General features: G+C 48.5%; 1 protein-coding gene across 18 annotated transcripts in view; it reads right to left on the bottom strand.

Annotated features, from left to right (window-relative positions):
• The window catches only part of LOC139228683 (receptor-type tyrosine-protein phosphatase S-like), a 592,821-nt gene that overhangs the window by 123,378 nt on the left and 456,387 nt on the right, over nucleotides 1-13,056 (bottom strand). For 8 of the 18 annotated variants that reach the window (XM_070859939.1, XM_070859924.1, XM_070859930.1 and 5 more), the window contains 4 exons: nucleotides 11,444-12,031; nucleotides 10,607-10,707; nucleotides 3,314-3,573; nucleotides 2,490-2,580 (listed from right to left, as the gene is read on the bottom strand). In XM_070859939.1, coding sequence (XP_070716040.1) covers nucleotides 2,490-2,580; nucleotides 3,314-3,573; nucleotides 10,607-10,707; nucleotides 11,444-12,031 — 1,040 coding nt within the window. The remainder of the gene's footprint in view (nucleotides 1-2,489; nucleotides 2,581-3,313; nucleotides 3,574-10,606; nucleotides 10,708-11,443; nucleotides 12,032-13,056) is intronic. The other 10 variants (XM_070859926.1, XM_070859931.1, XM_070859933.1 and 7 more) reach the window with 2 other exon arrangements.

The raw sequence follows: 13,056 nt of genomic DNA, 5'->3' as shown, positions 1-13,056 counted from the left end.
GATAGAGAACTGGTTGGCAGACAGGAAGCAGAGCGTCGGGATAAACGAGTCCTTTTCAGAATGGCAGGCAGAGACTCGTGGAGTGCCGCAGGGCTCAGTGCTGAGACCCCAGCTCTTTACAATATACATTAACGATTTAGATGAAGGAATTGAGTGTAATATCTCCAAGTTTGCAGATGACACTAAACTGGGTGGTGGTGTGAGCTGTGAGGGGGACGCTAAGAGGCTACAGGGTGACTTGGACAGGTTAGGTGAGTGGACAAATGCATGGCAGATGCAGTATAATGTGGATAAATGTGAGGTTATCCATTTTGGGGGCAAAAACACGAAGGCAGAATATTATCTGAATGGCGGCAGATTAGGAAAAGGGGAGGTGCAACGAGATCTGGATGTCATGGTTCATCAGTCATTGAAGGATGGCATGCAGGTACAACAGGCGGTGAAGAAGGCAAATGGTATGTTGGCCTTCATAGCTAGGGGATTTGAGTATAGGAGCAGGGAGGTCTTACTGCAGTTGTACAGGGCCTTAGTGAGGCCTCACCTCGAATATTGTGTTCAGTTTTGGTCTCCTAATCTGAGGAAGGACATTCTTGCAATTGAGGGAGTGCAGCGAAGGTTCACCAGACTAATTCCAGGGATGGCTGGACTGTCATATGAGGAGAGATTGGATCAACTGGGCCTTTATTCACTGGAGTTTAGAAGGATGTGGGAATCTCATAGAAACGTATAAGATTTTAACGGGACTGGACAGGTTAAATGCGAGAAGAATGTTCCCGATGTTGGGGAAGTCCAGAATCAAGGGAGATAGTTTTAGGATAAGGGGTAGGCCATTTAGGACTGAGATGAGGAGAAACTTCTTCACTCAGAGAGTTGTTAACCTGAGGAATTCCCTGCCACAGAGAGTTGTTGATGCCAGTTCATTGGATATATTCAAGAGGGAGTTAGATATGGCCCTTATGGCTAAGGGGATCAAGGGGTATGGAGAGGAAACAGGAAAGGGGTACTGAGGGAATGATCAACCATAATCTTATTGAATGGCGGTGCAGGCTCGAAGGACCGAATGGCCTATTCCCGCATCTATTTTCTATGTTTCTATGTTTCAGACTGGGCAATCGGGGACAGACCAGGCTAGGTAATAGGGAACAGACCAGACTGGGCAATAGGGGACAGAGGGACCAGACTGGGCAATAAGGACAGACCAGACTGGGCAATAGGGACAGACCAGACTGGGCAATAGGGGACAGAGGGACCAGGCTGGGCAATAGGGACAGAGGGACCAGCTGGGCAATAGGGACAGACCAGACTGGGCAATAGGGACAGACCAGACTGGGCAATAGGGGACAGACCAGGCTGGGCAATAGGGACAGACCAGACTGGGCAATAAGGGCAGAGGGACCAGGCAGGGCAATAGGGACAGACCAGGCTGGGCAATAGGGACAGACCAGGCTGGGCAATAGGGAGCAGAGGGACCAGACTTGGCAATAGGGCACAGACCAGGCTGGGCAATAGGGACAGACCAGGCTGGGCAATAGGGGACAGACCAGGCTGGGCAATAGGAAACAGAGGGACCAGCCTGGACAATAGGGGACAGACCAGGCTGGGCAACAGGGACAGAGGGACCAGGCTGGGCAATAGGGACAGAGAGACCAGACTGGGCAATAGGGGACAGAGGGACCAGGCTGGGCAATAGGGACAGACCAGGCTGGGCAATAGGGACAGAGGGACCAGGCTGGGCCATAGGGACAGACCAGGCTGGGCAATGGGGACAGTGGGACCAGGCTGGGCAATAGGGGCAGAGGGACCATGCTGGGCAATAGGGACAGACCCGACCGGGCAATAGAGACAGACCAGGCTGGGCAATAGGGGACAGACCCGACTGGGTAGTAAATAGTGAATGGCCATGGGACAGACTGGGCAGTAGAGGACAGTGGACGAGGTGATGTGACTAGGCCAGGCTGAGACCAGCAGCTGAATCCTGGATACACTCTCACAGCAAAATTAAACCCTGGCACTGCTAAACCCTGGCTCGCTGGCCCCACCTTCCCCGGTGACTCAGTGGGTAAATGTACCACCCAGCGCGCTACAGGCCATGTGTCATCTGCGGCCTGTGCTGAGCTAGCTGGGGTGGCAGTAGGGCGCGACAATTGGCTTCAAATCTGCTGGGTCAGGGAGGAGAACGTCAGCCCGGCTTCAGGCTCCTGAGCAATGTGCTGGATCGAGTGAGAGTATGCGTGTGGATACTGGGTGGGAGGGCCGGCTTGGGCCAGATGTGGTGCCCCCCATGGGTGAGCTGTTGACCCATACATAGGACACCCACTTTGGTAATGTCCCATTGGGGGCAGCTTCCGGCTAGGAGGAGAGAGAACCGCTGGGGAGGGGAAAGGAAAGGAGTCACAGCACTTGCCGCCTGGCCTCTGAAGGCATGGGGCCGGCCGCTTGCTACGCTAAACACACGAGGGAAGGAGGAAGGAAAGATTTTGCCGACGTACCTCTTCCAGATCCATTTCGTCAGGGCTGTGCCAGGTGTTGATGAACTTGCCGCGAGATTTCTTCAGCGGGACCACGACGATGTAATAGGCTCTGAAACACAAGGCAGAGAGCTTGTACCTTCTCACAACTCACAACCCAAGGTGAGAAACCACACAGAGCGCAGGAAGGCAGCTTGCAATGGGAGTTACTCTGGCGCGAAAGACAGTAAAACACGCCGTGATGGATTGGTGTGTGTGCATGCCTCAAGAGTATGAGAATCTATCTCTCCCCGAGGTCTATGTGAGAACAGCCTTGGGTCACCACCTGCGTGTACGTCCCACCCCGGGGAAAGAAAAGCGTTCGGCTTTCACTAGAAGTTCAGAAATTGATAACTGATGGGAGACAGGGCTGCTCAGTGACTCTACTGATACATGTACTGCAGTACTTGGTCATGAAGAGCCGGAAGGTCCAGGTTTCTGGGCGAATCTGGATTCAGTTAGCTGATCTAAATTAGGGTAGCAATTGGGCCACTACAATGGGCCTCAGTTCCCTTGTGCGAGGTGGTAGGCAGCGTTGGGGGCATTGGGTGGGGGGAGCGGGAACCAGCAGGAGTTGCTGCTTTCCAGTGGTTCCGACTGCCGGAAGGTGTTGGATAGGGACAGGATTGGGATGGGCTGTGATGTGCCAAAGTAGAGAGGGAGAGCAAATAAAAATAGGTAAAGGCCTTATAATATGTAAAACTCTTTAGTTAGAGACTTGCGAGATAGCCTAATCCCTGCCCTGTAAGCCCAGCCGGGTGAATGCGGCACAATTCGGAGATTTGCTGTCAGGCCCTTTTTCTTACATGACTGGGGTCACCGTCTCCACCTCAGGCATCCGCACCATCAGGGTCCCGTCGGGTTCCACCTTCTTGATGAAGTAGGGTTTGCTACCCAGGATGGCCGGGGCGGTGCGAGCCGACACGGTTTGCTGAAGGCCTCCCACCGTGTTGCCGCGGTTTGTCAGCACGAAGGAGTACTCCTTGTCCGGCTCCAGGTTGGTGATCAGCTTCTTGGTGGCTCGGCCATCTACCTCGACAACGGACTGACCATTTTTATACTGGATCTGGACATAAACAGAGACGGGAAAACAAGGGCTGAGAAGGCGGTGCTTTTCAACCTGAAAATACCGAACCGGGATTGTGGTATGGAACTGTGCCCACACCAAGGCCTCGCAAACAGAGTCAAATTGTGAGGCATAAATACTAAAGGGCAAATGTCGCAGCTTTTAAATTCACTCCCAAACACCTGATTTTATATACTTTATACAGTTTTATTACATTTTTTTTTAAAGTGTGTTTGCAGTGGTGTCACTTTTGGGATTATCCTACATTTTGAGGTTAGAAGGTCGTGGGTTCAAGCCCCACTCCAGAGACTGGAGCACACAGTCCAGGCTGACACTCCAGTGCAGTACGGAGGGAGTGCTGCACTGTCGCAGGTGCCAGATTTTGTATGGGATGCTAAAAGTCCGAGTGGTTCCGATAGATATTAACGGGATAATGTTCTGACTTTGCACTCCGCACAGGAAACCTCACCCACCAAGATCGGGCATCAGAGCATCGGACGTGTGCTGCCCGGTCAGTAAACCGTCGCCAGTGTGCTGGGTGAGGCTCCACACCACAAATACGAAGTTGAAAATTTACCCCCACTAGATCCTGTGGCACTATTCGAAGAAGACCACTGAGTTTCTCCCACGTGACCTATCCGACACTTCACCCTCAAACCAACACCATTAAAAGCAGATTAACTGCTCATTAGCATCATGTGCAAAATGGCTGCCGCCTTTGCCTACACAACTATCACTACGTTTCATTGTATGCAGTATTTCTGAGACATGCTGAGGTGCTACGTGAATCCAAGTTCTTTCTTTCTATGGGACTAAAGGCACTATCCCAAACTGCGCCTTTATTGCTCGGAATAAACGGGTCATTTCCAGGTTGGCAGGTTAGGGTTATGGTTACTAGTTGTAACTACTAGGATGCCCTAAGGATCAGTGATTGGGCCTCAACTAGTTACAATCTATATTAATGACTTAGATGAGGGGACCAAGTGTAATGTACCCAGTTTGCTGACGATACAAAGCTGGGTGGTACAGTAAGCTGCGAGGAGAACATAAACAGGCTACAATGGTTATGCGATTGGACAAGAAGGTGGCTGATTGAGTATAATGTGAAATGATCCACTTTGGTAGGAAGAATAGAAAAGCAGAATATTTTTTAAAAGGTGAGAGATTAGTAAATGTTGGTTTGCAGAGGGATTTGGGTGTGCTTGTACATGAATCACAGAAAGTTAACATGTAGGCACAGCAAGCAATTAGGAAGACAAATGGTTTATTGCAAGGGGGTTGGAGTGTAAGAGTAGGGAAGTCTTGCTGCAATTATATAAGGCAGTGGTGAGACCACACCTGGGGTACTGTGCACAGTTTTGGTCTGCTTTCCTAAGGAAGGATTTACTTTCCATAGAGGGGGTGCAACAAAGGTTCACTACATTTATTTCTGGGATGAGAGGGATTGTCCTATGAGGAGAAATTGAGTAGAATGGGCCTATACTCTCTGGAGTTTAGAAGAATGAGAGGTGATCTCATTGAAACATATAAAATTCATAGAGGGCTTGACAGGGTAGATGCTGAGAGGCTGTTTATGTTGTAACATATCTAATTATAGGGACAAAAACACATTCCTCAGCCATGGCAAGAACAGTGTTGTAAAATATTGCAAAGGGGGCAAGGAATAGCTCAGGAAATGCCTTACTGTAATCATCCTTTTAACTCATCCTGGAGGGTCTAGAACTAGGGTTCTTAGTCTCTGTATAAGGGGTTGGCCATTTAGGACTGAGGTGAGGAAACATTTCTTCACTCGGAGGGTGCAGAATTTTTGGAATTCTCTACCCCAGAGGGTTGTGGATGCTGAGTCAATAAGTATATTCAAGACTGAGATCGATAGATTTTGGATACTAAGGGAATCAAGGAATACAGGGATAGGGCAGGAAGGTGGAGTTGAGGTAAAAGATCAGCCATGATCTTAGTGAATGGTGGAGTGGGCTCGAGATGCCGTAAGGTGTACTTTTGCTCCAATTTCTAATGTTATGCTCAACATCACATGACTGACAGAAGGACATTACAAGGTTGAATTTGAAAGTAGATGAGAGTTACTCATTGTTCATTATGTATAAGGGTTTCATTCAGTCAGATAAAGAGGCAGACGGATGGATTCTCCTCATGAAGCAGTGAATATTTCTCTTCTGAGTGTGAGTTTTTACAACTGGAAGGAGATCAAATTAAGATATACAGATCCCGGCAGTCAGCTTCATACATTTTAGATGTACTTTCTGTAACAAAATATGCTGGAGGGGTGCCTGCCCTGGCAAGAATCCCTCTATTTTTAACTCAATAATTTTTGCTCAGTTTCTCTCCATGCTCCCAGCTCATCCAGAGTGCACTTCTATAAAGACCAACATCCCTACAACTCATCGCTATACTGTCCATTCCCAAGTGAGTATAGGTAGTAAGTCACAGTGGCATCACCATCGAGTCCATCCCGAGGGTCCTTGTGCATGAAACACAAAACGTTAATATGCAGTTACAGCAAGTGATCAGGAAGGCAAATGGAATGTTGGCCTTTATTGCAAGGGGGATGGAGTATAAAAGCAGAGATGCCCTGCTACAACTGTACATGGTATTGGTGAGGCCACACCTAGAGTCCAGCATACAGTTTTGGTCTCCGTATTTAAGGATGGATATACTTGCATTGGAGGCTGTTCAGAGAAGTTTCACTAGGTTGATTCCGGAGATGAGGGGGTTGACTTATGAAGATAAGTTGAGTAGATTGGGCCTATACTCATTGAAGTTCAGAAGAATGAGAGGTGATCTTATTGAAACTCATAAGATAATGAGGGGGCTCGACAAGGTGGTTGCAGAGAGGATATTTCCACTCATAGGGGAAACTAAAACTAGGGGACATAGTCTTAGAATAAGGGGCCGCCTATTTAAAATTGAGATGAGGAGGAATTTCTTCTCTCAGAGAGTTGTAAACCTGTGGAATTCTCTGCCCCAGAGAGCAGTGGAGGCTGGGTCATTGAATATATTTAAGGCGGAGATAGACAGATTTTTGAGCGATAAGGGAATAAAGGGTTATGGGGAGCGGGCAGGGAAGTGGAGCTGAGTCCATGATCAGATCAGCCATGATATTAAATGCCTGAGCAGGCTCCTGCTATTTCTTACATTCTTATGTCTTCACTGGGGTTGCCAACCCTCCAGGATTGCCCCGGAGTCTCCAGGAATCAAGGACTGCCAGAGGTGCTGCTCTCAGCTGAAACATTAAACAGGCTCTATTTGCCTGTTGCAGTAGACGTTAACGATCCTATGGCTGCATTTCAAAGAACACAGCGTTCTCCCATCATCCTGGCCGACAAATCCAGCCTCAACCAACACCACCAAAAACACATTACCCACTCGTTCGTCTTGCCGTTGTTTGTGGCACCTTGCAGTTGCAGAATGGCTACTGTGAAACATAGGAACAGAAGGAGGCCCCTCGCGCCTCTTTCACCATTCAACTGAATCATGGCTGATCTGCCCTTCAACTTCATTTACCTTCCCTTGATCCATATCCAGTGACAGCCTTACCTAACCAAAATCTATTGATCTCAGTCGTGAGCATTTTAATTGACCCAGCATCCACAGCGTTTTGGGGTTTATCCATGTTACAATTACTACTTCAAAGTAACTCATTGTATGTGAATTGCTTTGAAATATTGTTGAGAGATTTGATACCGTGCCGTACAAATGCAAGTCTTTCTTCTCCAATATTATTTTTCACAATTTCGTGTCACTGTTGCCTGGGAAAGCAATTTGTCTTTTCAGTATTCTGCTCTTTACAGGAGCTGACAGTAAACTAATGTTAAGAACTACCTCCACTGACCAATTGATAAATGACGTATGCGGCTAAGCCACACCAGCCAGGACGGTCCTGAGCTCAATCTGGCCTGTGCTTAATTAGTTGGTCTGAGTCAAGGCGGAAGTCGGGACGCTACAACTGACTTCAGCGGGCACGAGCTACGGAGGAAAAAAATAATCGGCCAGGGTTCCCACTCCTGAGCACTAACCAGTGATCCCAGATGGGAAGTACAACACTGTATTATTGCAACATCCCCACTGACACCTGGGAGTCCCTGGCCAAAGACCGCCCTAAGTGGAGGAAGTGCATCGGGGAGGGCGCTGAGCACCTCAAGTCTCATCGCCGAGAGCATGCAGAAATCAAGTGCAGGCAGCGGAAAGAGCGTGCGGCAAACCTGTCCCACCCACCCTTTCCCTCAATGACTGTCTCTCCCACCTGTGACAGGGACTGTGGTTCTTGTATTGGACTATTCAGCCACCTAAGGACTCATTTTAAGAGTGGTAGCAAGTCTTCCTCGATTCCGAGGGACTGCCCATGATGATGATGATGACATGGGCGAGGACATGTTTGGGGTTGATGGTGATGCCCCTCCTGTTGAACAGTCTGCTGATGGCTCAATTTCTCGGCTCACACATGTAGAATAGAAAATGGGAGAGGTACTGGAGGATGCCGGTGCCCTGGGAGTTAAGCTGGAGCCCAGTATGTGTCAGCGCCTTCAGTGAGCTAGAGTCAAAGCTCAAATGTTTCAGCGGCATGTTTTTGAAGACGTGACTTGAAAGCACTTGTATTACCCGAGTTTGGAGATGGCAAAAGCTGTTTGGAAACAGGCTGCTCAAGGCTCGGACTACATCCCCAGGCATGGTAGATTTTTCAAATTTGTGATGTTTGTGTAACTGTGAGTCAGGACAAAACAAGCGCTGGTTTCATCAGTGTCCCTAAAGCAGACGGCAACGTCACAGGTTTATAATAATTACAGACTGTGATGTTTCCCATCTGCAGTGTTAATGGAATATTACTTACCTTGCCCTTGATATTGTGACCGAGTCTGCTGATATCCCTCCCACTGTCTCCACAGACTGTCGTCTATCAGGGCATCTATTTTCTGACTTCCATCGTCACTTTCTAATGCATTCTGGCAGTTGCCTGATTTCATGGCTAATTACTCAAACTAATTTGCTGTCACTTGTTCTCTGCTCTTCTCTCAAGTCAGACAGGACTCGGTCCTGGGACATTTCACGCACAGGTTCAGCCAGCGACCTGCTCGGTCTTCTCTCCTCCCCTAATGGTTCCAACTCCCTGCTGGGGTAAGGTTCCAGTCACTCACTGGCACCTCACCCTGGTAGCTGGTGTCCATGTGTGACCCTTTACAGTGAGTGTTGTCAGACTCCCAAAGCAAGCGCTCTACTCGGAACTCCTTTACGGCAAACGAGCCAAAGGTGGGCAGCAGAAACATTACTGGGACACCCTCAAAGCCTCCCTGATAAAGTGCAACATCCCCACTGACACCAAAGACCGCCCTAAGTGGAGGAAGTGCATTCGGGAGGGCGCTGGGCACCTCGAGTCTCATCGCCGAGAGCATGCAGAAATCAAGCACAGGCAGTGGAAGGGCAAACCAGTCCCACCCACCCCTTCTCTCAACGACTATCTGTCCCACCTGTGGCAGGGACTGTGGCTCTCGTATTGGACTGTTCAGCCACCTAAGGACTCATTTTTAGAGTGAAAGCAAGTCTTCCTCGATTCCGTAGGACTGCCTTTGATGATGATGATGTGGGGCATAGCTGACTCCAATCCCTCGATACTACAGAGGGCTGAAAGCAGGAGCTCACCAGCTTAGAAATCGTGGGTATGATCCTACAGGCCAGCAATGCATCGACCCCATAATGCCGCCCGCTCCACATAATCTTCAAAATGCCAGCGTTGATAACGGCATCTCTCAATTAGTTTTTGCATTTTGCCAAGTCTGATGACGCCCTCCTCCCCTCACCTCTACTGAAATGTCCATTGCTTGGGATCGCACCAATCTTTTCTCCGACTGAAAATGCTGTCAGTTTTTCTGCATTAACAAAATATTTGAGACACAGACGCAATTGTCGCAGGAAGAGGAAAAGATTGTTTTAGATATTTGTACGCTGCTTTAAAATTATTACAGAATCTGCAAATTTCAACAAGCCCCCTAGTCCACCTCAGCCAAGCTGCTGATAGCATTCACATTAAAATTAAACCTACCGTTTAAAACAGTTACAAGAAAAGTTTTACTCATTAAACTAGGAACGAGTAAGAGACAGGGCCAATGGGACCATACCCATTAAGAGACAGGGCCAATGGGACCGTATCCATTAAGAGTCAGGGCCAATGGGACCATATCCATTAAGGGTCAGGGCCATTGGGACCGTACCCATTAAGAGTTGGGGCCAATGGGACCATACCCATTAAGAGACAGGGTCAATGGGACCATACCCATTAAGGGTCAGGGCCAATGGGACCGTATCCATTAAGGGTCAGGGCCAATGGGACCGTATCCATTAAGGGTCAGGGCCAATGGGACCGTATCCATTAAGAGTCAGGGCCAATGGGACCGTATCCATTAAGAGTCAGGGTCAATGGGACCGTACCCATTAAGAATCAGGGCCATTGGGACCGTACTTCAGCAAGATTCTGCTTCCACCAGTTTTTGATAGTGCATTTCATGTCTCAACAACTCTCTACATGAAGAAATTTCTCTTAACCTCCCCCATCATTCTTTTGGCGAGTTGTGTGTGTCATTCAGTGTTACTCAATGTAGTTCAGAGGCCATTCTCACATCACTTTCTATCTACCTGTCGCCCCGGGCAGGCTTTCAGTCTGTCCCGTTGTGGGGCGCTGACTGAACTGAGACTTGGTTCTGTTCCATCTCCTTTTCTTGCTCGCTGGCAAAACGAGGCAAGGGGAATATCATTAGGAGGCAGACTTAACCCAGCTTCCACTCAGCAAGTGAAAAGGCCTCATTAAAATAGAGCAATTGTCTAGTTTATTGCTTCTCCTGGGGGAAAGTGCCTGGGCCCCTGCAACTACCCACAGGATCGCTCGGGCACAATCCCATCTCCTGTCACTCTGCAGATCAGCGTTCCTGGGAGCGATCCTTGAGCAAGGCATTCATTGGGATAGTGTGGCTGAACAAAAAGTTGATGTCAATGGAACGCAGATAACTTTTTACAAATACAGACTTACCTTATATGGAATGGGAGAGTTGTAGTGTTCTGGGATCTCCCAACTAAGCAACACTGAAGTCTTCATTGCAAGTTTTACTCGGAAATTTTTAGGGAAAACTGCTGAAAAAGAAGGCAAATTAAAAGAAAAGGTCCTACGACAATGTAAACAGACATTAGCTTTCTGTAAGGCTGCATGGTAGACTGGGAACTCATCAGTACTGAAATAGGGCACTTTAAGGAATTTCTCAATCTCTCAGAATTTTGTCATTTTGTAACTATTCAATTTAATATTCCGTTTATTATATTGTGACACATTTCATGACACCTGAACATGGGCTACAGAAGTACCACCATATACCCACCAACATCCAATAGGTTGCAATTTGGCAGCCACCAAATGCTTCCTGCTCCAACCAACACTGTATTGCTAGTCTGCTGGATCTGCTCAGCTGGTCATTGCTTTATCTGGCAAGTTAGGCACAGAAGCAACACTAGATGTCCACATGACCACCAGGCTTCCTTGGCCAGTGGTCTATCCGTCTTCTAGAGTATCTGGACTAACTGCTTCTTGCTACAAGTCAGAAGTACATAACAGCAGTCATTCCTACCTGTGTGTTTATTTTTGTAGCATGGAGCGTACAGCCCATTGAGGACCTTCTCTACTGGGTATGACCTGCTGTCCCCAAAAGATGACCTTACCTGCACGAGCAATGAAGCATTCTGAAGCTACCAATAGCTCGCTCTCAGCAGACCTGACATATTTTACCTTGGGATTTGACGTAAGTAGAAGAGAGTGTACCAAGCCCAAAACTTCCCCACTGCCACCCGGGATGACAAGGTAATAGATAACCCCTACCTTGATCCAATGGCATGGTCCGATACTGAACAGCGGGACTGTAAGGACCAGGGCCTTTACTGGTTTGTGCCCTGACTTTAATGTCATAAGTGGTGTCCGGTTTAAGGCTGTTCAATGTGAGGCTAGTCTGGGAGGATGTGATGGACACTTCAGTGGGGTTGCTCTGAGCACCTGCCTGTCTACAGGAGACAGTGTACGTAGTGATGTTGCCATTTCTTTCTGCCAAGACAAGGGGCAGCCAGCCAAACTGAATAGATGAGGTGGTGATATTCGCTGAGTCAAGGATCTGTGGGTAGCCTCTGGGCACATCTTCAGGTAGAGTAAGCTGCTTGATATCCTCTTCCCCGATGCCAGCGCTGTTTCGGGCTGCCAGCCTAAACACGTATGTGGCACCTTTGTGCATGCTGTGGGCCACATGCTGATATTCGTGGTCCGAGAACTCCAGCGTCGACAGGGGCTGGACATCGGTACGCCCAAACTGAAGCCGATACCCAAGGAGTTGTCCAAACGTTGCAGAGGGAGGCTGCCATTGCAACACAACCGTGCTCTCCTGAGTCAGACGGGCCGACAGAGTGGGTCTGTCAGGAACTGAAATACAAAACACACGCAGTATCCATGAGTCATTTATCCAAATGCCTTGAGACTAATAAAGCAATTATCAGTTAATTTCTAGCAAATAAGAACGGAGATTCTAGACAAACATTTTATCCTTTTTGAATGCTGTTTTATTGCCCTGAAGGCAATGACTCAGGTTGGGGTTCTACATGAGATGGAAGTTATACCGCCACATCTGCAAAGTGATTGAGCCTGTGCATAAACATAAAAGTGACAAGGCTACTCCGTACATGAAAGCTCCAAGGCTTGAGACTCAGCCCCTCGCCAAAAGGCCATTTTACGTCAGTTTAAGTTCGTAAAGAGTATGGCATTAATGCAACCCAAGGAGGAAAGAGTAACAAAATTTGTTTTAATAGCATTGGAAAATCCCACAGCTAGAGGGAGTGAGAGGTAAGAGGTGAGAGGGGAGAGGTGGGATGGAGAGGGGAGGAGGGGGAAAGGTGGGGGGGGGGAGGAGGGGGAAAGGTGGGGGGGGGATGGGGGAGGGAGAGGGGAGGTAGAGGGGAGGGGGGGAGAGGTGGGAGGTAAAGGTCGGAGGGAGAGGTGGGAGGGAGAGAAAGAGAAGGGAGAGCGAGAGACAGAGATCTACACAAATAGAGACAGTAAAAGAGAGACAGAGGGAGTCACAAAAACACAGAAGACACGGAAAAGAGAAACACACACAAAGAGAGAATGGATACATGAATACTGTAGTAAGGGTTGCAATATAGGGGGAAAATTGCGGTCCCCCCCCCCCCACTTCTCTCCCCTCCCACCTTTCCCCCTCCTTCCCTCCCGTGGGCGAATGCCTCCGACTGAAAATTTTTTAACAAAAGTACCTGGTGGTCCCAGAGGAACGTAGGATTGCGCTCAGAGGCCTAGTTTCGCAGTCCAGTGTACGGAAACATGTCTTCCAGGATCGTAAGTGTATCCTGGAATCACGTGGGCCTGGACCACCAATCACTATGCAGTATTCTCATTCATAGTAATGGAGCTCCCAACATTATTAATGAGAACAC

This window comes from Pristiophorus japonicus, chromosome 18, assembly GCF_044704955.1.
Source record: "Pristiophorus japonicus isolate sPriJap1 chromosome 18, sPriJap1.hap1, whole genome shotgun sequence".
Lineage (NCBI taxonomy): Eukaryota > Metazoa > Chordata > Chondrichthyes > Pristiophoridae > Pristiophorus > Pristiophorus japonicus.
The sequence above is the reverse complement of the archived record's forward strand: the minus strand, read 5'-3'. Positions and strand labels throughout refer to the sequence as shown.